Source organism: Cinclus cinclus, chromosome 3, assembly GCF_963662255.1.
Source record: "Cinclus cinclus chromosome 3, bCinCin1.1, whole genome shotgun sequence".
Classification (NCBI taxonomy): domain Eukaryota; kingdom Metazoa; phylum Chordata; class Aves; order Passeriformes; family Cinclidae; genus Cinclus; species Cinclus cinclus.
In genome coordinates, this window is record NC_085048.1 from 6,306,033 (window position 1) to 6,330,740 (window position 24,708).

Consider the following 24,708-nt stretch of genomic DNA (forward strand, 5'->3'; position numbering starts at 1 on the left):
CATCCTAAATGTGGCTGTATTTCACAGCTGAGTATTTGTCCTTACTCTGGGTACAAAATCTCTATTATCTTCAATGAGAGTTTCTGATTTGGATGTGTCTCTTCAGTCAGAACAAAGCTCAAAATATGAGAAGCCACAATTGAGGCTGTGAGGTCCCGAGTCAAGCTGTCTAACCAAGGTGTTAGGTTGGAAATGCCAGGACTACTGTGAAAATGTCAGGACTACTTCACTATCTGCTACAGGAAAAGAAGAAAACAGGGCACCTCTGGAGGGCAATTTTTATCTTAAATGGACTGAATTTAATTCTTATGGATTTTAGTCCTCCTAAAGCCTACAATGTCCCAAAGCCTAGTTTATGTACCTTCATAAAATGCTTAAAGGTAGGTTATATGTGTTCCTAGATGTATATGTTAATGTACTGCTGTTGTTAGGAATGAGCTCAAGAAGAGACAAAGTAAGATGAATATTTAATACTGTGTATAGGCACTGCTGGAGAAATGCAAAAATTCTCTGTAAATAATATTAATACTAACAACCATATTTTCAGCTTATTTCAGATGTTTCCTTGCAATACGTCAAAGCTTTTCTCCCCAAATATGCATTTTACAATTACTGTAAGGCAAGAGGTGTTAAAAAACAAAAAAGGTTTTTCAAAATCACCTTCAAAAAGTGATTTTTCAATTTTATATTAGTATAGTATGTTTGGAAAGGTTTTGGTTCTAGCAGAACAAGGATTGGACTTTTCATTCTAAAACAAAAAATGCTGCAGATGGTGGGACATTGTGTTAACTAGCCACTTTTGGATTTCAAGCAAATATTTAGGGAAAAATTCTGATCGAGGAAGCCAAAGTGTAATCAGATGGTAAAGCACTTCCAGATGATGGAATTTCAGCATTTGTCTTCTGAGCACTCTGCAAAATCTCTGTCTCGCTGCTGCAATAAACTGCCAATATCTGGCAATCTATTTTGGACGAGGATGGCATTTAATTCCAGTTCCTTCAGTGGGACCTAATTCCTTATTCAGATTAATGTATTTTAGTTCTTTTGCAATGGTCTAATAATAATTTCCAAAAAGAGTTTTTCAAAGCCCTGTCAGAGATTCAGAGTGAGAAGAAGTTGCAATGGACTTCAGAAGGAGCCTAGATTTTCCCTGTGAAATTTTTCTGGGAGGTTTTTTCTCATGCCAGGGCAAACACAGATTATTCCCTAGGATTTTTGGAAAAGCTTCACCTGACATGAGCCTTTTCTGTAAAGATCTCTAGATTTAGCATATCCTCATGCTAACAGAAATTTCATGGGATTTTTTTTTTGTTGATTTGAAATGAAAGTATAATGGCAGTCATCTCACCTAATTTTAATAATCTAAAAAGTTAATGTATAATATGAATATGATTTATCTGGTCCACAAAGTCTCTGAATGGTGAGTTTCTCCTCTCCTAATGGAGATGTTTAGCAAAAATGAAATTAATTACTCCTGGAGGTTCACCCTTCTATTCTCTGGTTCTGCATTGGGCTCACTTCAGATTAGATGCTGAATAGAAAAGGTCTCATTTCAGAGGAAACAGATGTGTTGCTATCGTGACTCTGCATGAACATCCACAAATTTCTCCACCATAGACATTCACTGGAAGGGTCACAGCTTGATTCTGAAGACCAGACCAGGTCCCATCCACTGCAGCAAAGGCCCTGATGTTGTGGACAAAAAGAGGAGAAGAAATGGCCTGACACCACAATTCTTTTCATCACAAACATCACCAGTCATTTTGTAGACAACTGATCTGCAATCACGCTGAAGTTGAACAAGAAATAGTAGGATATGATCTAGCTGAATATTTTATAACTATCCTGTTCAACTAAGTTTTAGGACTGTCTGCTACCATAATTTTTTTCCTGGCACAACCAGAATACAATTAAGAAATGACAAAATTCAACAGAGACAAAATGGAGCCAACTTGTGACATTAGGGGTATGAGGATTTTCAAATTTGAAATGCTGGGGAACAATCAAACAATGCACAATTAAACAATGCACAACATGGCAAAAGGGCTTACAAATAATCCAAATCCAAATCAAATCACCCATCAAAAAACCCACAGTCACCACAAAACTCCAGAAGAGAACTTGTTTCATTCCAGAAAGATAACAAAAGGAACAAAAAGAAGCAACATTCCATCAAGGCTTCTCTGACAATTTAACACATCTTCTGCAGCCTCCAATGCACTGTTCAAGCTCTACACAGGGAGCTGTGTGTGTCCTGCTGAGCTTGATCTGCAAGAAGGTGAAGGAGGAAGAAGAACATAGCGTACTGGAATGTCTGTACTTGCAAAGCAATGTCAGACTCAGAGGTTAAAGTAACTGCCCTTTCTCTGGGGCTGCAAAACTCCAACTTCAACATCAACTTTGTCTTTGACCTTGGTCATGTTATTTCAGTGCTGCACCTTCACTTTGAGATTGGCAGAACTCAGCTAACAGGAATCAGTTCCAAGGGAAGACCCTACGTTGCCCTTTGGTCACCAGAATGCAAAAAAAAGAGCTCGTCAGAAAATGTTATTATTTTCGGCTCAGCTTTCTAACTGCTCTGGATCTGTCTGTGTAAATTCTGTGAGTCAGCTGCTGCTGACACGTCCTCCTTTCTTCATATTATCTGTGAACTTCACTCCTGTGCAATTCAATTCTGTTTCCTGATAATTAATAGAGATGTTATATGAGACCAGGCCTAACACAAATTCTCCGGATACCCTGCAAGATACCTTCCATAAACTTGTTACATTATCATTTATCATGACTCCTCATTTACAATCTTTCAGCCAGTTTCCAACCCACATGTCTGATTTCCCATCCAAACCAATGTGGATTAATTTCTCTATTAGGGTTTCCTCATAATCCTGCACAGGACAGGGAATGGGTTAGACTGACCTTATAAACATTTTATGTGTTTGACCTCTTGATGTTACATGGAAGAGGCTCATAAACCTCCAACAGCTCTTTGAATTTCTCCAGCAGCACCACAGCCTTCATGATGGGAAAAATCAATGTAAAGGAGAAGTCACAGCAGAATATGAATTCTTGAATGCATAGCCCTGCACCAAAACTATCATTCCACACCCCACACCACTCCTTTACCAAATAACATCTGGAATGTTGTCCTTTGTGTCCACTGTATCCTCACTGAAGAGGTTGTGGGAAAAGCCAATTCAAGTGGTTTGGGTGTGAACCTGAGTATTTGGAGCTTTATCCTGGGCTATTCCCTATTTCCCTATCCTGGTTATATTTTTTTTTTTTTTTTTTTAGCTGCTCTAAAGGAAATGAAAAAAACATCCCATTATGCCTTATTTTTCTTTGTTATTTTTGCTACTTTAAAATGTAATTGGGTTTTCCAGAACACAAGTATCAGAATAGTTCCTAAGGGAGCTTTGTTCAGATCTGTTAAATAGTGACAAATGATCTGTTTTAACTTGCCTTTTGAGGTGAATGTTGTGATGAAAAGACCATGGATCATATGCAATTACAGCATTTGGCATTTATATAAGACAAATTTCCCTTCAAGGATGTCCTCTTCCTCCCTATTCCAAAATCTGATAATTGAGGCAAGAAGATGGTAAAAGTTGTAAGGATGCAAGCCTTTTTCATTTGGGAGTTAAAAAAAAAAAACCAAAAAACAAACAAACAAAAAAACCAACGTTTAATTTAAAATTGAATTCCCAAAACCAAAAAAGAAATGCTTTATGAGAGCAGGGGAGCTCTTAGGCTCGTCAAGCTTGTGAAATTTATTTCAGGATATATACCTAAAGCCTAATGCTTGTGCTAATCTTGAAGCCTGGGGAAAGAAAAGAGTGTAGAGACATTTGTAAATCTTGAGAAATGTTCACATTTCTCTGCTGGTGTCCCAAACTTCTATGCCATTTACCATGACAGATCTGTTGTGCACCAACTGGGTGACCAGTGTTTTCTACATGCACTTGGGAAATCAGTTATGGACAGGAAAATTAAAGTTAGTTAACAAAGAAACACCACTGTTAGAATATTTATTACCACATATTCCAGCCACTCTTGAAGAGAAGTGAGTTTGTCATCTGGATGCAAGTCTACGTGGTAAAATCTCTTCTGGGAGGTGTTTTGTGCTTATTTGTGAATAAAACCTCTCTCAAAGAGTCAAGAACATGAGCAAAATGAAATGTAAATTTTAGGGGAAAAATGCAGATTAATATTTCCATGTTGCATCAACTCGGCACTGAATTTGTTAATGTATTCATTTAATTTATTAAAATCTGCACTAAGAAATCATCCTTGAGAATGGTCAGGAAAAAGGTGATTTATATTTAAGTCACAGACTCTGTCAAAGAGATGGAACTGCATAATGAAATACTGCTAACAACATCTTTCTTCTTAATGAGCCACACAGTTTTTTACAAACTAAACTGGATTGGAAAACTGTAAGCCAGGATCACTTGTCCCATAGATACAGTGCCTTGGTCTTCAGTATAAAATGACATTAATGAGAGCCAGAGCAAACTCCTGGTGGACAAATTCGTGTGCAGGGGCACAGGGTTGTGTCCTCAGCCAGGTGGGTGAGTTTACTTTGCTGAGATTTTCCTTTCCAAAAGTTTGAACATAGGAAAAAATTTCCTCTTAAAGTGACTTTGGTGGTTTTTCCTCTTTATTTTCTAATATAAAATATAATGTGATAGAAAAATATTTTTGGAATAATTTTGAAAGACTACCTAGAATGAACCATTTTAATAAAAAAAAAAAAAGGACATTTTGTTAGGAACACGTCAAAATGAAACTGCCCTTATTCTTCTATCCTCCAAAATGAAATTAGGTGCAGAGTGGACATTGTTTCAAAAATGCTTTTGGTTTCAAGAGTACTGTAACTTCAGATAGAAAAAGATGCAGCTGATGATTTTTCAGCCAGCCAGGTCATGAATGATATAGTCCAGGTAATTCAGCATTTTGAACAGAAGCAGCAAAACCCTCCATGGCCACTACTGAATTGTAGCACCCTTTAGGGAGCTGTTTTTGTTGTGCAAAAATGCACCATGCCTATGGTAAGAATAACACCTGCCCATCAGGCTGACAACACTTGTGTAACACTGGTGGAAAAAATTACACAAAGTGTAAGAGAAACAAAACCCTGTATTACATGAGGGCAGCTTTTCTGTCTTGTTTCAAACTTGGATACAAGGGTTAGGTGCCCCAGAGCTGGCCCTGCAGGTGATGTTTATCCTTACATGTTTTGAGAGGATACATGCCAGGTGTTTGGGCTTCCCTGTGGAAATATTTAATGGAGCCCCCCCATATTTCCCACCATTAGCATAAGGAAATACCTGCAACAGACTGGAGATAGATCTTTAATCCCCCTTGCATGCCCTTGCTTACACTGCATTGCACTAGGAGTATCAGGGGTGCGTGCTGTCTCCAAAGTGTGGGGCAGGAAGGCAGGACTGCCCTTTATCTTCTCAGATGCCTTCTGCACAGACAAGTAGGCTTCAGGGCTTGTGTAATTACTAAAGAAGAATTTTTCTGCAAGACACCAAAATATCTGCCATCATACATACTCAGGAAATATTAAGCACATGTAGTGCCAACTAATTTTTTAGCTATAGACCATTATCAGTCCAAAATTTTCTGCAAATTAGCCAGCTAGTGACATGCCAGTCTCCCAACCCATGATCACCCAGCAGTTCCCTGGATGTGATGCCAGTTTGCTGGCAAGAGTGGACAGGAGGAGGGTGTGTTTGGTGGCAGAACACAAAACTGGGGAGAAAAGTTGATCTGGCCAACTCACAGCTGTGAAAGATGCCTGGTTTCTTGCAGAGCTGCTGCTGGGCATGAAGGAATGCTGTTGTGTAGGAAGTGCCTACCTATGTATGAGTGGTGCATAGGAGAAGGGAAAAAAACTTTAGCAAATTTCAAACCAGAGCTGCCACCAATTAAAAAAAAAAATGTCAGTTTGCCCTTGAGCTGATTCCACACTAAATCTTCTTAGATGGAAATCTTCCCACTGCCACCAGTTTGCCCTTGCTAGTGTCATCAGAGATCTCCCACACTTCACCTTAAGCTCCTGCTCTCAAGTGGCCTGATCAGTGTAAAAGTGAGGCCAATTCACACCCAGTGAGGCCAGGGCTAGGGCAATGACATGTGCCACTGCATGTGATCATCTCTGCAAGGCTCAGGAGCTCACTCACTGCTCTCTCCCTTTGTAGGCTGCTTGGCAGCCTCACAAGAACTTTCTTTACTGCCTACTCCCCATATGAGCACCTTGCCCCTTGGTAGGTAGGAAAACAGAGAAAAGGAGAAATACAGTGAGAAAAAGAGGTATAGAAGACTTCATAGCTTGCTGCTTCTGCCTCTCATTGTCTTCCCCTCTTCTTTCTATCACACACAGTATCTGTTTCCTACATTGTTGAAGACTTTTTTTACAGCTCAAGTCCCAGCCACGTCTCACTGTTTGCAGTATGAAGGGTCAGCAGAAGTGGGGCCTGCATAAATAAAAAGCTTTCAACACAAATGCGAGATCACGATTTCCCCAACTCAATTCACTTCTCTTGGAATACCAGTCAGCAGGTTTTTTGGCTGTGACTTCTATAATAACCAACTGCACAGAGATCTCTCATCTCAGTGTCTGAAGAAGTTTAATATGGGTTTCATCTTAGATTACTGTTTTCTAAACACCTACCCCAGTCCTACCTACATAATTTTTTGCCAATTAAGATATGCATGTAAATGCATACTCACATATGCATAAAGGATGCTAAATAATTTAAGAACTTCTTTTTGGCCATATTTATCAATCTCATTTTGTCCTTACAAGGTTCCTCTCACTTCTACCATAGAATATATATATATATAAAAAGACCTCCTCTCCTCTCCTCTCCTCTCCTCTCCTCTCCTCTCCTCTCCTCTCCTCTCCTCTCCTCTCCTCTCCTCTCCTCTCCTCTCCTCTCCTCTCCTCTCCTCTCCTCTCCTCTCCTCTCCTCTCCTCTCCTCTCCTCTCCTCTCCTCTCCTCTCCTCTCCTCTCCTCTCCTCTCCTCTCCAATATCTTTCTCTGGAAATATGTCACAACTTCTTTACTAATGCAAATCAATTTTACTCTCCTGCCTTGCTAGGTGGTAACTGAATTTGTTTTAATTCCTGTTACAGATACCAAGAATACCCATCTGTTGTAAATCTGAAGACAGAAGTTCAGATCCCTCCAAGAGCTCCCACAGCCAGTACAGTAAGGGGTTATAAAGACCTTTTGGGAAAACATAGGGATGACTGTTATAAGAAGATACCACGTCAGTGTAGAAATACTGGCAAGCAGTAACCAAATATATAGTAAAGGAAATAAATGGGGTTCTTTTATGTCCACAGAGGACTATCTTTTTACGAAAATGGCAAAGTTCCACTGGGCTTTCTCCCTTTGGCAAACAGATGACATATGTCCCAGATCCACAGGAATGAGCCATTATTATTAGCAGAAGGGGTTTGTAATTGCATCTTGTTCTTCTCTCCTCTTAAACAAACTTCCAAACTTGCTTCTTTATTATTATTCACATCAAGACCTGGCACTGCACAAAAGGCCATGTCCCCCTGCAAGTGGTGACAAAACTAAAAAGTGGAATAACTGGGAGAGAAAGGCACGAAGCAGACAACCAAGGTCATCCAAAAGGTCAGTGGAGAATATTTTCTTTGCAGTCTTCTAATATGGCCAGAGCTCTCAGCTGCTGGATGGGAAGGAATGAGCCCCACAGCCAAGGAACTTGCTCTCTCCACCCCTGGTCAGCTGAAGGTGGAATGTCCCTCAGAGGTTGACAAAGAATGTTAAGTTCTGAACTGAAGAATGGCAACTCAAAAAGAACACCCAAACACTCATTCTTGCTTTGCTAGGTCTCTGCTGCCTTTCTGCTGTTTGTTTACATTGGAATAGCTTACCCTGGTACATGTTAACCCAGTTTCATGCTCCCAGTGCAGTCAGGGCTCATAGTCTGGCCTTGCTTTTACAGAAGAGAGTTTTCTTAATGCTTGGTCTATCAGAGCCAAGGAAGAGACCTTTCCTAATGTACTAAGCAAAGGAAGGAGTGAAGAATTCTCCTAAAAATTCAAGGAAACAATTTCTTGCCCAAACTGAGCAGACAGGCTGCCTGCTTACAGACTCAAAAGCTGATATCTGCAGAGACATCTCCAAGCACAGGCACAGCTCCACCAGCCCATCCAGGTGAGGAGGGTCAGGAGCCCTACCCAGTGCTGCCAGGGCAGGGTGGAAACACAGTTGGAAGAGTAAAAGTGTCTTTTTTTTCTCCCAAATTAGTTTCCCAGTCTATGAGCCAGAAGATGCTCCTAGGCTTCAAACACTTTCTGCTTGCTTTCATGCTACTGAGCAGCTATTCTGAGCTCAACCTGCCCCATTCTGTCTTTATCTACTGAGATGAAAACTATCTGCAGCCTCCAGCCTCCCTCTTCTGATCTTCTCCCTGCACATGTTTTATTATTTTGCTTTGACTTGGTAGCTCTTTCCAGCCACAGAGCAGTTCACAAAATGCTGAGCCACATGCTTGTGTTGGGACAGGTGGTATCACAAATGGGTGCAGAGCCACACTGCCACTAAGGAAGAATCTGCTCATTGGAGTTAAGGCAATCTTACAGTCTGATTTTACTGAAGGGATAATCAGTGTGTGGATATTACTGGTGCATAGATGACTACTGTGATGCAGGTGGGTTCTGGTTTCATAACTTCTCTGTCCCATAGAGGTGTCCACCTCAGGGACATCTAAGGAGGGATTAATAATCTTATAGCAGTCAGAAAGACTCCACAAATGCAAATGGAGCAAGACACATTTTAAAGTACAGCTGTTAATGTGAGAAAAATTGAGAATCTGGCCAGTAGCAAAACTGCAATTAGAGGCTTCAAGATGTTAAGTGAATGCAAAGAATGCCTCAGCTTAAGCAAGAGCAGATTCAATATCCAGCTGATGTGTTTATCACAAATGTGGTAATAGAGATTTCTGGTTTATTGGCTGCTATTTCGCCTAGTGTTCATAAATGACTGATACTTAATTAACTGAAGGCAGTATTACAGGAACCAATCTGCTGACAAAGGTTACTTTAAACCAGCATTTGTCATATTTATTTTGATCTCAGACAGGCAAGTTCTCAGTTATTATCTTTTGTCAGACAAACTAGTGAATAAACATGAAAAGAAACAAAGAAACAGTAAAGATTAAATACCTAAAAAAATGTTTTTATGCTATTTTTTCCCCAATTCCATATAAAGACTGTGTTCAAAAATATCTTTTTCTTTTTTGTTTTTTTTTGTCTTTTTTTCTGGAATAGGGCAGCAAATTTTCTGTGGTTATAGGTGAATCAGGGTGAAAAAGCAATCTCTTCCCTCATGGTACACAAGAAGTAATCCTCACATAATCAATAATTCTGCTTATACCAACAAATATGCTGTGCCTCAGCCCCCATTCTGTCCCTGAAGGAGGGGAACAACGCGCTCACTTCTGAGAGCACCACACACCATTACTGGCACGATGGAGTGGATTTACCAACCTGGAGGGGAGTCTTTCCCATGCTGCCTCCCAAGTCATGCCCAGTCACTGCTCTGGAAGTCTCAGCTGACAAAAACTAATGCTGATATTTGCCAAAATTTGAGATTTAACAGTTTGATGACTGATGGTGATTGCTCAGTGTAGATTTGCCCAGACTGTGCAAGTTAGGGCACAGTCCAGACCCCAAGCACAGGAACATCATTTTTATGTCCTGAACTGAAGAAAAAATGAGTAATGTTTCTCCAGGAAATATCTCAAAAGTCTTCATCAAGACTTCATATATCCAGCTTTGTTTTCCTGCTCTGCCACAGTCTATCTGGGTGACCTTGGGCAAGTCACTCAAGTCACTCCCTGGCTGGGCTGCAGACTGCAGTGAACAGGCTACTGTGTCCCCAAAGCAATGGTAGCTGGCATTTTCCTTCACCCTGCTTCAGCTGCACTTGCCTACAATGACCCCTGAGTAGCCAGAGTGTATTTTAAACCCATCTCAGGCATTTGAAGTCACCCTGCAGTCTGTGTGCTGAATGTGAGTGCTGTGTCTCTGCTCTTTCTCTGGTGAGTGGAGAGACCAAGTTCCTGACGTATGGAGGGATTGTGAATGTAGAAGAATTTAGGGCTATAAATTCTTCCAGCACTACAGGAAGTAATGGTTGAACATTTATCCTTCACATCCAGATTTCCTCAGGAAAAGCTAAGCAGTTTGATCAGATTTTGTAGCCCGATAACAGCTGCTTCAAAACTGGAGCAGTTTGCTGAAACCTGCTTGAGTGGTTCCCACAAAGTTCCTGTGGGAAACCTGCCAAAAACTCACCCCTGTCAGCCTTTAGCCAGCTTCACCTGAGAGGTTTGAACTGATTTGGCCTCCATCAGAAGATGAGGAGAGAGACAAAATGAAAGCTTCTCACAAGGCTTGAGGGAAATAAAAATCTACAAGATGTTTTTGCAGCTTCCAGATGGAGTAGGAGTGGAACAGCTCAACACTGTCATGGTTCCCAGACAGCACATTTTGACACTTGACCCATGTTAGCTGTAAACTAAACACATAAGGGGCACCTTCGTGGTTTGTAAATCCCCATATTGTTTTTAGAAGAATTTTGTTCAATTTGAGGCCATTATTAAAAAATAAAACAGAGTAAAACCTACCAGTATTAACCAAGAAATTTGGGGAAGTAAGTCAGTCTGGAAGATCCTGGTGGGTCCTAATGGTGCAGGAAAGTTTAGCTGAGAAAAATCCCAAGGGCATGGACCAGTGAATGCAATGAACCCTGGCCCGCACTGAGTACGACCAGGCAGATTTGACCTCTTGTTGGCAGTCCCATGAGGTTTAGCCACAACTTTTCCTCAATGTCACAACTCAAGTATGTAGAAATACAAAACTTCACAGATACAGCCACAGGGGTTGTTTCTCTTTGCTGAACATCCAGAAACTCATCTACCCAAGTGGGTGTAGGATCCAAGATGTTTCTGTTTAAACACAATGAGACACCTCAAAACAAGAAACACAGGCCCGAGTTTCTACAGCCTCTGCTCAGAATTGCAAAGAAAGGGAGGTCAGTAAACAGCCTGAGAGCCAGGATTAAACCAAGATTTTGCCCGTGGTTTGAAGGAGATCACAAGATGTTGCCCACAGCTTCCTAATCCTTGGTAGATGGGACAACAGAGATGACAGAGATAAATTAGTGAATTAATTTATACAAAACAGTAACTTAATCCCAGCATCTGGAGCCAAAGGGACCAGAGAAGGTAAATCTCTGCAGACACACCATTGCTGAAGACCAGCCCAGGTTCAGGGCTGACCACAGCTCCATAATAGAGTCCTTAGCATATAAGAAGAAGGAAAACTGTGGCAAAGCGTGTTTCTCTTTCTCAGTAAAAGCAGGAACTCTCCCTACCCACAGAAATGGGTTGTAATTGATGGCTTTTCCCTGAAGTGCAGTCACAGGCTTTGGCAGTTTTACCTTCTTTCACTGGGAAGAGGGCAGAAAGCTCCCTGCTCTGTCTAGCTTTAAACTGAGTTACTTTAAGATGTTCATTCCCTCACCCAGAAGATGAAACACAACTCCTTGGGGGATTGAAGGTGCTGGGATGGTGTTTGGGAGTGCTTAGAGTTCGACTTCTATGTTTTCAGAAAACATTTCTTGCTATGTGAATTATCTGGCAATCCAATAAGTAACTAATCCAGACCACACTATCTTTTCCTTTGCTTTTATCTTTAGAAAAAGGAGAAGCTGTAGGCAATCTTCTAATGAAAATACACATTGCAAGTGACTACATCCTAGTTTTGATAAGATCAGTTAGTTTGTCTAGAGAAGAAAATGAACCTGGATTGAGAGAGTAGGGTGACTATTTCTGCATATAGCTGGTTTATAATACTGTTAGTCTAGTTTATCAGTGTTTTCCACTGAACTACCTTAATTTTAATTCTAAAAACAAGCAAGATGTAAAGGATACGCTTTAATTCTGCAATAGTGGGATTGTCTTTGCAGCACACTAGACGATAAAATTTGTTTGGAGATATTTAATCCAAAATAACTTGTTTTTCTGAGCAGTCTTTGCACCCAGGACTTTCCAGCAGTAGCAAGGACACCTTTTCATTTCCACACACTCAACTCAGGCAGTCACAACTCTGTACAAAGCAATTGCTGTAACATCTACAGCCACAGGACAAAATCTAAGATGTTCCACCTGGCACTTTTACTGAAGAAAAAAGACAATCAAATAAAATCAATCTATGTCTGTGCTTCAGATTTTGGAACAGGGATTGACTTTATGGGATCTTTTTTCTAGTAAATGTACGGTAAGAAACAAATTATAACTTTGGGATCTTAGCGCTGGTACTTACAAGAGCATGCCCCTTTACCCCCAAGGAACTCTTTGATAAAGAGGGAGAGGTAACCCCAGACATCTCTGGTTTACAAGAAGGAGCATATCCTCTCCCCTGTGACCTGAGCCATGAGTAAATATAGCCCTAGGGAGTTTGTTACACTCTGTTAAATAAATCCTGCCTCTGGTGCAATGCCCAGGGGAGCATGCAGATGTACTGTAATCCACAGAAACTTCTTTCATGAGCTACCTGCAAACTTTGTACCTTATTTACTCACAGCAGGTTAGTCCTGATGAGTGGAATTGCTCCAGATGGGAGGGAAAGCAGATGGGTGCTCGTGTGCCAGGGAAATAGTCCTGAGATACTTTGTGCCAAATAGTTTGTTCTTTTAATTGGGAGGACTGAAACTTCTCTCTCCTTTTACCTTGTTTCAACTTTGCTGGAAGCCTCTAACTGGTGGTATCTATCCCAAAACTACAGTCTATCTATCAGCAACAGAGTTAATAATTTTTACACTGAGAAAAAAAAAAAAATCCCACTTCCCTTCACCTTCTTTGCATGCAGGTAAAAAAGGCAGGACACTTGAAATTTCTTCTGGCCCAAACCTCCTGCTGCTCCTACAGCACTGGCAGGGGCATAGAGACACAGCACCTCATTGTGCCTTTGAGGAAAGATTTTTCTGGCCACATTAAAGACAAATTATCCCACCACAGCAGTAAGGCTGGAAAAGGTGATAGTGCAAACCAGCTCTCAGCCCCCCACCGACCTCCTGTCCCTTTTCCCCCACGTACTGAACCTTCAAGGCATTGCAAAGTCTCCTGGTGCCCAGGCTCTTCTCTGCTCCCTTCTTCTCCTGCTCCGGCAGTGTCCAGACCCCCACCCTCCCTCCTCGCCCAGAACAAAAGCAAGGCACCAGATTCAGCTGCTTCACGAGGAAAGCCCAGATCACACACATTTCCATAGAGAGATAGATATGATTATATTTCTCTTTGCTGTTTAGGACAAGAAATGAAGTGCTGCCTCTTTAATTGGCAAAAGCATGCAGTAAGAGCATACCTTTAATTTAGTGTTGGGATAGCTCACTTGCACCCTGGCTGTTGTCTTATTGGAGAGGGCAGCCTGCCTCAGATCCTCTAGCACTGAAATAATATCATCCAGCACGCATTTCTTATCCTGATTTCTCAACACACACAGATGGGAAAAAGTATAATTATAGCCTTTGTAGTTCACCTTCATTTCCAGCACGGCTCGGTGGATCTGCAGGATCACATCAGCCTGATGCAAAATATTGCCTCCGGGTTTGGAGAGGAGAATCACCCTGCCATACCTCCCCGGGGTGTGCAAGTCCGAATACAGCTGGCTTTTGGATTGATCGAGGGAGAAAAGGCTGCTGGCTAAGCTCCTCTCGATCTTGGCCAGGCTGTGGCTGGGGGCTACCAGGCTCTCCAGGTCAGTGTCAGGCTGGAAGCGGTTGAGCAGGCTGAAGCCGAAGATGATGGTCAGGACTGCGGGCACAGTGAGGAAAAACACCGGATGCCTGCTCACGAATAAGCCCAGCTTGTAGAAAAACGACTGGAGCCCTCTGTGTATCACCTGCCGCAGCATCCTCCACCAGATCCAGCCTGCAGATGCTCCTGGCCGTCTTAGAAAGCACATGTGACATGTGTAGCTCCTTACCCCTTCCTGCCAGTTTCCCTTTCTCTCTCCCTCTCTCTCTACTACTCCTTTAAAAGACTGCAGCAAGTTGCAGCAAGACAGCCAAATATTGATCAATGGGGTGTGTGTGTGCGTGCGGGTGTGTGTGTGTGTGTGCCGGAGATGGAAAGGACCGGGCAGGGGAGGGAGGAGGAGGGGGGGCGGGGGTCCTTGCCTTTTTTTTCCCTCTTTCTCTCCTTTTTTTTTTTTTTTTTTATCCCAGCTCTCCTCCCTCCCCCCAAGCCAGGCAGCATCGCCGCCCCCCTTCCCGTCCCTCCCCTCCCGCCCGGTGCCCCCCTTTCCCCGGCGAGGCTCGGGCGTTGCACCGGGAGCGCTGCCGGCTCCGCAGTGCCCGCTCCGCTCCGCTCCGCTCCGCGCAGCCCCGCTGCCCCGGGAGGTGCGGGCAGCGCCGCCGCCTTCCCTCCTCCGCCCCTCCACACACACGCACGCACACGGAATTCGCCGGGGCCGGAGGATGATGCTGCATTTTAACGTCCCCCGACCCCTCCGTGTCCCTCCCTCGCTCCCCCTCCCCATCCCCGCCGGTTGCCGGAGGAGGGAGAGCTCGGCCCGGAGACTTGGCGATCCGCTTTCCCACAGCAGCGTTGGCAGCAGCAGCAGCCGCCGAGCTCCACTCTCGTCCCGCGGTCCCACGGCTGCAGCATCCCCGCGCCGCACTCCTCTCTCCATCCCCCGGTCCCGCGGCTGCTGCATCTCCTGGCCGCGCTCCGCTCTCATCCCGCTGTCCCACCGCATTCCCCCGCGGCGCTCCGCTCTCATCCCGCTGTCCCACCGCATTCCCCCGCGGCGCTCCGCTCTCATCCCGCTGTCCCACCGCATCCCCCCGCTCTCGGCTCTGCCCCATCCGCGCTGTGGCTCTCGGCGGGCGGGGGGGGACACTCGGCACACGGTACACAGTGCTCCAGGCAAAGCTCCCAGCCCAGATTTCCCCTTTCCCCCATTTGCTGCCCGGGGTCGCCCAGAAGGAGCGACCTGTGCTCCTGTGAGAAGGAGAGTGACCCCGGGGAATGCTGGACAAAGGGGAGCAAGGGGAAAAGAGCTGCTCCTTTCATCTGCCCCACACCTTGGCACATCTCCCTCGGCCAGCTGCTCTCTCAGCAGTGACCCAAGAGAGGTAGGACACAGCTCCTAACACCCTCCATCAGAAAAAGAGGTTTTCCAAGCAAAGACACCAGCAGACCATTACATAAGAGGAGGGAAATTCTGCAGCTCCTTCGGACCAAAGGAGAGCAGCAGAGAAATGCATTTGCAGCAGGCGAGCTGCCCACCAATTCTCCAGACACAAAGCTTTGCTCCTCTGGGAGCTGAAGCCAGGACTGCCCGGGACAGCAGGTCCAGCCCCAGCAGAGCTGACAGCCCCTTGCAGGAAAGGCAGGAGGATAGGCAGGCTGGCTTTGCAGGAGCTTTGTACTTAACTTGTAATTCTAAATCACAGAAATGTAATTAAAAAGCAAAACCTGAAAAATGCAGCTCTCTGCTTGGTGTCTCCCCTTTCACCAAATTCCTGCTATGTTTTAGTGAGTTTTGTTAAGCAGAAGTTATTTATTTTGAGATGGGACCAAGGACATTGCAAAGTCTGAGAGGAAAAGGCTCTTCCATAATAAACCCCAACAGAAACAGAAGGTGAGTGGAAGCTGGTGAGCTCAAACATGTCAGTTAGCAGCCTCTGCCCAATTCAGTACTAGACAAACAGCATACTGCACTCAGCTTGAAGTATTTATCAGTGTTTTGGAGAAGAAACAGCATATTCAACAACCCCTTTCATGCTGACACCCCTTCTACACATGCTTCTACTGCTACTAGCAGTTGGACTTGATGACCTTTGAGGTGTTTTCCAACTTAATCATTCTATGACTCTATGACTTTTTGGATGTACTGGACTGGTGGAGAAAGAGCCAAACGGAGGCTTTGGAGGACCTGTGTTAGGTTGCAGAGGCACTGATTCAGATTGGGAGCCTGAAGCCTTTCTGAAATGTGGAAACAACTTAATTGCTAAAGCTGGCTTAATGTTTAGGTATTTGACTGGGTGCTGCAAGCACATCATAGCTTTCAAATTCAGGCCGTTTTTATTTAGTGGCCTAGATATACTTGATGCACAAATGCAGATTGGAGTTTTTACAGGCAACAAGGAGAGGTCTTGGAAGTTCTGCAGAAAAGACCCTGTCAGCTATCTATCTGCACATCTTAAGTTACTGCCTTTCTCAATAACCCCAGGAAACGCTACACTCCATTGGTACATATTACAGCTCTTTGTCTATTTTATGATGTACTTATGCCAATGGTTGAGTGTTCCCAGAGAATAAAGTCTAAATGCAAAGACTTTATCGAGCCTTTGTACTTACTCACAGAAGTGAGACCTTAAGTAGGAAGCCAGAGCCTGATTCCTAATTTCTACACGTGCAGGCTTGTAACAGCCCTCGACAAAGCATTGTGACCATGTGTAAGCTGTGGGTGGCAGAGATACCTGGGTGCTGTGGGCCTGGAACCTTTGGGTCCTTGGCACTTATTGCTCCTGAGACTGTTGGGAGCTGGTCTGACAGGGAAAAACTTGGAATCACTTCTTTTGGTTGCTGCGGCCTTGCCCAGTGGGTCCTTCACAGAGCTGAGGAGCTCAGGAGCTTGGCCAAATCATAAAATAACAGAATGGTTTGGGTTCTAAAGAACCTTAAAGAACATCCAGTTCCAGCTCCTTGCCTTGGGCAGGGACACCTTTCTCTAGACCAGGTTCCTCAAAGTCCCATCCAACCTGGCCTGAAACAATTTCAGGTGTGGGGATCCACAACGTCTCTGAGCAACTTGATCCAGTGACTCATCACCCTCACAGTAAAGAATTCCTTTCTAATATCTAATCTAAATCTACACTTTTCTAAACATAAAGAAAGCCATTCCCCATTGATCTGTTAGGTTGCAGAGAGTAATTGAGATGATTCATTGCAGCCAGTGACCACAGGAACAGTTCAGGAACACAGCACAGATTGACTGGACCACCCTGAGACAGGCACGTCCCTCTAGTGCCTGAATAAGATATGGCAAAGGATGATTTTTTTCTGCAGCTTCTGGAGGTCTTGGACCACACCAGGACAACATCAGGACAAGAAGTGCCAGGATGCTGCAGAGGAGCATTCCAACACGGCATGGCTGAAACACGGCCCCGACAAAGAGGGGGCAAAGAAAGCTGTGCAGTGAAAGGTGTGACCGAGTTGGTGCTGCTTCCTTCCTGAGCAGAAGGATAAAGAATAGTGCCAAAAGGCACTGGCAGCTGGTCTTGCCTGTCCCTGGGAGTACACAGCAACAACATGTAATCCAGCATTAGTGCTGGTAAAACTGGCTTAATTTTTAGATACTTGAATGGGTTCTGCAAGCACATTGTGCCTTTCAAATTCAGGCTGGTTTTGTGTAGTGGCCCAGATACTGCTGATCTGAAGGTGCCTGCAAGTGTTACCCCGCAGGTAACGTGGATGATAAAGTGAGGAGTGCATTATATTGGTCATCCCAAATGGCAAAATCCATGGAGGATCTAAAAAGTCGACCTGAAGTATGTCTCAGAAGCAAGCAGGGCATCAGCACCTTTTCTGAGAACTGTGCTGGGATATGCTGATATTTATATCCTCCCTGGTGTCATCCAATGAATCCTCTTTAAAGTGGAGTAACAGATATGTCAGGGATGTTAGCTGGGGGAGCTGAGTGATGGTTTACAGAGTCTGGAGCTTGGAGAAATAGCAAACCACAGAGAGAAACTAAAAACACTCCAAAATATTTGAGACGGTTGAGCTTGGAAAAAGTGCAGATCTGTCTGAAGAAAATAATTGAAGTTGCCTATTCCCAGAAAGGAGACAACTTTGGAAAGATAATTCAACACAAAGAAAATAATGGGATTACATCACAAGGCAAAGTAGACATGGTTTTGGAAAAGGCTTTGGAAAAGAGCAGAAAGTCAAAGCAAGCCAAATTTACTTGCAGGATAACCTAAAGCAAGGAAGACTGGAACAGTCCCTCTGATTCTCTGATGAGGCTGCACTGGTGGACTGTGTTCAGCTCAAAGAGCTACTGAGACACAATAGTTTAAATGAAAAATATCAACAGGCTTGAGGGGTTGGCATAGGTGCACTTGTTAGGTACTGAAAGAAGGTATATTGGGTGCCCAGGAGACAGATTTCTATATGGAGATTAGAAACAAGTAAAAGCACAAACGGTCCTATTGACATAGTGATTTTAAGTTGTTATGGTTCAATAGCTGGGTGGATATAGTGAAAACTAATGGTATAAAAAGACATTAAATGGTGAAAGAAATAATTCAGAGGGATAATTCAGAATGGCAACAGAGGCTGTATTCATTAGTGCAAGTAAAACAAACTTCAGACCAACTAGCAGCTCATGATCATACACTTCTATGATTTTTCTACCTCAGACTCAGAAATAAAAACTCTAATGTGCTATTGAGTTTAGTTTTTGAAATGTGAATCATAAGAAAAAAATCCCTTAGGAATCCTCGTTTCAATTTTGAACTTCATTGAACAGCAGGGCCAGCACTGCACAGGGAGAGCAGGGATGGGAAGGGGAGACAGAGGAGGTTTGTTTATCCTACTGGGGGATGAGAGCAGTGGAGAAAGGATGTAAGAACTGGGGTGACCCTTCAGGGAAAAAAAATGCAAAGTAAAACCTGTGGTTACTGTGGTTGAATTGGCCGTTTTGTTTCTGTGCTATGTGGTGGTCTCTTGAAAATAATTGAAACAACTGATATTGTTGAAAAGTCTGGACAGCCAGGCTGTCAGAAGAGGCACAGGAGGCTGTAGTGGTAATAGGAAAAGAGTAAAAGCTAAAGAGCCTTTGAATCTTTGGTATGGGAAGAAACATGTATTGGATTATTTATTGATATATTTTCAAGTACTCAGCTTTATTGTGAAAGTTTTATTCCCTTAGTTGGGTTTTATTTCCTTAAGTAGCTGCAGAGCTGTTGGGGAAGTTGCTAAAATGCTGCTCATATAAGTAAAGACTGAAAAGCTAGGGCTTTCAAAGGGTTAATATTTGTTGGATAAACTTGGCCAATTCTTTCACATATGAAAAGCAGATTTTGAAAAATATTGGGTGTAAACACAGTGTTTTATTCTACATTGAGAGGATTGTTTTGTCTCTCCTTCAAAACTTGAAATGACAAACTTGTCAATCCAGCTTTTGGGACCATGTTTTAAATAATTTTTCCTCCTGATTAATTCTGAAAATCTTATTAAACTTGAGGGTTTTTGATCAAAAAATTTAGAAGCTTTATTAGAATGACATAGACAGGTTTTGCTCCTGTTTAGGCTTCTGTTTGGTTGCAAATTCATTTGCCATTTTGTAAGCTTTAGAGCTAATTCACACTGTAACCTGAAAAAAGCTGCCAGAAAAGAACTGCAAGATCTGTAACAACTAAGAGTATCATAAAATGCATAATGTTATTATATTTCTTGAGAGGACTGAAAAACTAAAATGCTGCAAGAACACATCTTGCGAAGATAGCTGGGAGCAGCAGGCAGTTAAGTAATATGTTCTGTGTGGGTGGGGAGGTTAAGTTGTGGTTTTGTTTTCTTTTGTTAGAGAGAAAATATTGATTCATCTGGAGAAAATGGAAATTACTGAGGAAGCTACCTTATATGAGTGAAAAAATCAAACAAATATGCTCCCACGTGTTCCTTATCACCTCTGCAACAATTAAACCCCATCTTTTCAGCTCTTGCTGCTGTGCTTCCCACTACCATAAAAAGCAAACAATGAATATTCATTTCTTCTCTCACCATATGAGTTGATTCTCATGTCTCTGCTTATTTGGAAAAGTACTTTGAAAACAAAGGTGCCTGCTACAGCCCATCCCTAGATGGAGAACTCTGTCACTGCCAATTATACCTGCTCCCCATGTCGTCTGTGAGGGCTTTGCACAGACACCAAATGTGTGCTGTGAGTTTTGAAACTGGCTGGGGAAAGTACTGCAATGTATTTTTAATGTTGTGGTTCCAGAGGAAGGTGGAAATCCTCTCCTAAGCACAGGAATCCCAGCAAGAAAGCACAAGGTATTAATTCTTGGTCTGACAACATCTTGGACACTCGCCTTGTGCTATGTCACCTCCTTATGGAGGATGGAGGGCAGTGTTGTCCTTTAGCCCAGATCAGAGGGTGATGCTACAGAGCAGTGTTATTTTCTGTTTACAACGATGGGTTCAGGAAAGGCAATACTATAGATCTTGTAGAAGAGACCACCTTCATAAAACATCCTCCTAAGAGGCTTCTTGCTTCTCCATTATTGCAGCTGCCTCTGCTAATTCTGTCCCCTTAGTCTGCTGTTTTAGGGTGGCCTGAGATGACCTTTGCTGTGAATCCTGTGAGGGCAGAGAGGAGCATGGTGAGAGAAGCTGCTACAGAAACTGATAAGGAGGAGCAAAGAGCAGCCACATCCAGGACTTTACTCCTTTAGACTGACATGAAATCAAGAGACGTGCAGTAATTCTCCTAGTGATATTGTTGGCTGTTAAACATCATGAGGGCATGGTGGTTTCAATAAGAGGTAAAAAGGAATATGAAAACTAATTAATTTATTACCTAGGAAAGGAAGCTGAAGACAGAGTATTTTATTACTCCTAAAATCTGCATTGTTTTAAGATATTTATAACAGGGAGACAGAGAACTTGTTTCATGAATAGCAAACCTACATGGTCATGAGCCCATACAAAATGAATCAGCACAGCTTCTTTCTTTCTTTCTTTCTGTCTTTTATGGAGTAATGCAATATTTGAAAAAAAACCCAGATCAACAAACCCATACCTAAACAAAAAATACAAAACCAAACCAAAACTAACAAAGAACAAACAAATAAACAATCCCAAAGTAACAAGAACAAACAATAAAATCCCAGGAACATAAACAACAAACAAAAACAATAACAATCAAAAAACTGAACCAAACCCAGTGTGACTGTAGTTGCAGGAGCGTGAAGCATTTGAAAGCTGCCTGCAGGGAATATGGTCTTGTTCCTGCCTTTGCCACACTGTTTTCCCATGGAGCGGTACTGAAAAGACTCTGATCCATCGGGGCTGCAAATGTTCTGTCAACTTGGGACATCAGGACACATTTTTGTGAACCACTGAAGTTCCCAGTCACAGCTGTGATGAGTGTTGAGCTGTGGGTATGACTCTCCTGGTAAACCAAACAGTGCCAGGGTCCAGTTTCTAGCTCCTGGTCCCGCTGGCACAGCCTGTCAGTGTCTATAGCCATGAAAATCCCTGTCTCTGGAGCAGGATAGCTGCACCCAAACCAACCATTCAGAACAGTCCCTGGCTGGTGCTGGATTCTGAGCCATTCTCAGGAATTCATTGGGAAAGTGCTGGTTGCTTCAGGCCAGAATAATTCCAGCACCATTCTAAAACTGAAGAATATAGATGATTGCATTCCAGTGCTTGGGAAGATTCCCTGGCAGTGTTTAATCTACTGACAGAGGTAATTATAGGATGGGACATGCCTAATCAAATGTAGATGCCAACATCTGGGACAGTTGTTTGGGTCTGCCCCAAACTGTGTATGGTCTCATCTCAATACAGAAAGGCTTGGTCATAATTTGTCTCATTATATGAGATCTACTTGTCACTAAGTGAATGTCTAACCACAGCCACGAGGGTTGCTTCATAAAAGCTGCATTAGATTGCAGTAACCGAAAGAGGAGCCCAGAAAGACCAGGTCACTGCATTGTGAGCAACACAAACCAGTGTAGACAACACAGTGTAATAATATTCCAAAAGCAGGTATTGAGGACAGTGCTAGGAGCAAAATGGAGCGAGAATCTGTGACAGAACAGTGATTCAGTCTTGAACTCATAAACAATCCCTGAATGACCTTTTCCTATATTTTATTAAACTTCTATCCTCTTATGCTTCCTCAGCGTGTATCTTTTGGCTGCTTCCACAAGATGTGACTAAATCTGTGTAAATCTGAATATATGGGGACCTGATTCTGTTTGCAGGTCCCTTGGCAGCAATGTAAGAGCCCTCGTAACAATTTGCATTTATACACTTCCTTCCACCTGATAGCCTCAAAGTGCTTTACAAATACTGATTGGTTATATTTCACATTACTCCTGTGGGACGGCTATAAAATAGAAAAATAGAAAAGTGGATTATGAATGACTGGAACTAAGACATAGGCAAAGAAAAAAAAAACCAGAGCATTCGAAAAAGGAAAGACTGTTATTTCTTCATAAAACCAGGACTTGGTGATTTTGTCTCCACTTACACCAGCTGGAAATTCAATTTTCATGCCCTAAATTCCTGGCAAAGCAAGAATTTAATTCAGGTCATATTTTGTCCTTAATGAAAACTCTGGATGCTCTTAACTCTTGACACATGCACTACAGAGAGTAAAAGTGATTCCCATGTGTGGTATCAGTTTTTTTGTCACACTGGACTAATTTAATGAATTTAAATCAAGAAAGGCTGAGTGAACAATACAGATTTCCCTATCAGTTGAGACTGTAGATTAATATAGGCCAAGTGATCCAAAGGGACATGATCCAGTTTATCTGACTCAGTGTCAAGTTCTTCCCAAAAGAAGATCTGAAATTCCTGACATGGTCAGTGGAGATAGACAGAGTGCTCTGGAGGCCTCCAAATAGATCCTTTGCCTGCCTGAATTCAATCACCTAAATTAGATAAAGTGGATCTTTACAAGGGTTTCAAGTCACCTGTCATCACTACTTGCCTGGGAACTTGGGTGCTTACTGTAGGATGCTCTGATAGGAGCCAAAATACAGCTGTTGGTTAGAGACAGCCCAGAAAAACTGGATCCCTTCTAAGGAAATTATATGTAAGAACAATCAGAGAACCATTAAGATTGGCAAAAAGCACTAAGATAATTGAGTCCTATCAGTGGCAATTGCCACTAGACTTCCAGAAACATGGGATAACTCCAGACATAGGAACAATCTGCAGAACCATAATAAGAGCATCTTCTCTCCATCATAGTTTCCTATTTTGACAAACCCTCTTGCAGATTGTGTGCATTACCCTCTTCTTAATCTCCCGTCATTTGCCTTATTAATATGATGTGGAGCCAATTTTTGAATCAAAATGTTGTGCAGCAAAAAGTCAAACATCAGACTGAACTCTAAATAGATTATAGCTTTGTTATTACCTTAATTAGCCACCCTTGGAAAATCATCAAAAATTAAATTGCATTTGTTTTATGAGAGTTTTAATGTAAAATTTTGGGGACTAGTATTAATTAATTACATTCCCTCTTACTTATTTAGTCTTCATTAATTTTGCCTTTCCCCCCCTCCCCCCTCCACCCCTCCCACCCCCAATCAGCTCAGTTATTGATGCTGCTGTGGCTTCACCAGTATATATAATTTGTTGTTTATTATTGACACATATTATTGACAAGGCTTCCCACCCTTTGGAACATCCCCTGAATTCTGTTTTTTTGGAAAATGTTCTTCCAGAAACTCCTGGACATGCAAGGTACTTCAGCCTGTATGTAAATTTTCCTGTGTTTTACAGAGCTTCTTTTTTTTGTGACTGTATTCAGTAACTCTGCCAGGGGTATCATTTTAGACAACTTTGATGGGAGGAATGGGAGGAATACAGAGGAAAGGAGAGAGGTACTGACTACAGAATAAAATAGTGCCAGTCCCAAATGAACCTGATAATTTTGAAATATCAGAATTAGTACAAAACAGGGAGATCACCAGGCAATTCTGACCTGACACAAACCTCACCTATTCACTGAAAGTTTGACACTGTCACTACAGCCTCCCTCATTACACAAAGGCACCTCCCTCTGCTTTCCCTCCTCCTTCTCCATTTGCCTTCAGTGGTTCTCTAAAACTGTCTCCTTAAAGCAATTTCTTCTGCCTTTGATGGATCCTAACCCCCACCAAAGACCTCAGGGGTGTGATGGTTCAGATCATTCCATGAGGGAATGGACACTGTGGTACATCACATGAATTAACATTTTCTTAAACTGGGTCCTCTTGACTCTTCATCAAGGTACTATAAATATTTGATAACATTTTTGCTTCTATTTTCACCAAGAGGTTGAGGTGTGATCAAATCAGATGGCTAAAAAAGTGATGCCAGCAACACATGAATACAAATTAAAGCAGAACAAAACTAGAAGAGGTTCTGAGAACACTTTGATGAATTTAAATTGCATTCTCAGATAACAAATAGAAAATACATTGGAATTTTTGTTTGATGTCTGTGAACTCCTAGACATCAGGTAAGGTCCCACAGGATAAGATAAAGCAAATAAAGTGGAGGTTTTTAAAAAGAAAGAGGAGGAATAGTAAGCCAAAGGCTACTGACCAGTCAACCAGAGGTAATGAAACAATAACTGTCTGAAAGCTCACAGAAGGAAATTAGAAGAAATGTGATTTTGTAAAAAATAAAAGTCTGTTGTTTCTACAGCAGGCTTCAGGATAGCTAAAAGCAGTTGATAAATACTGCACTATAGGATGTCTACTAATATTGTTTAAAGTTATTTTATCACAAATAAACTGGAGAAAGAGGGTCATGTTAATTCTAAAGTGAAATGAGTGGAAAACTGGTTAGAAAATAACTGCCTGAAAGTAATTATTGTGCATGGGTTCATTTTCCAAATGGATGTACTGTGGC

At 42.5% G+C, this 24,708-nt stretch overlaps 1 protein-coding gene across 3 annotated transcripts in view; it reads right to left on the reverse strand.

The window, feature by feature from the left end:
- PTCHD4 (patched domain containing 4) overlaps positions 1 to 14,402 on the reverse strand; it is an 80,834-nt gene extending 66,432 nt beyond the window's left edge. The window contains exons 1-2 of one of the 3 annotated variants that reach the window (XM_062488431.1): positions 14,392 to 14,402; positions 13,415 to 13,964 (exon numbers count right to left, since the gene is read on the reverse strand). In XM_062488431.1, coding sequence (XP_062344415.1) covers positions 13,415 to 13,963 — 549 coding nt within the window. In that variant the 5' untranslated portion in view covers position 13,964; positions 14,392 to 14,402. Of the gene's footprint in view, positions 1 to 13,414; positions 14,015 to 14,391 lie in introns of those variants that run through there. The other 2 variants (XM_062488430.1, XM_062488429.1) reach the window with 2 other exon arrangements.
- Positions 14,403 to 24,708: the final 10,306 nt, after the last annotated feature.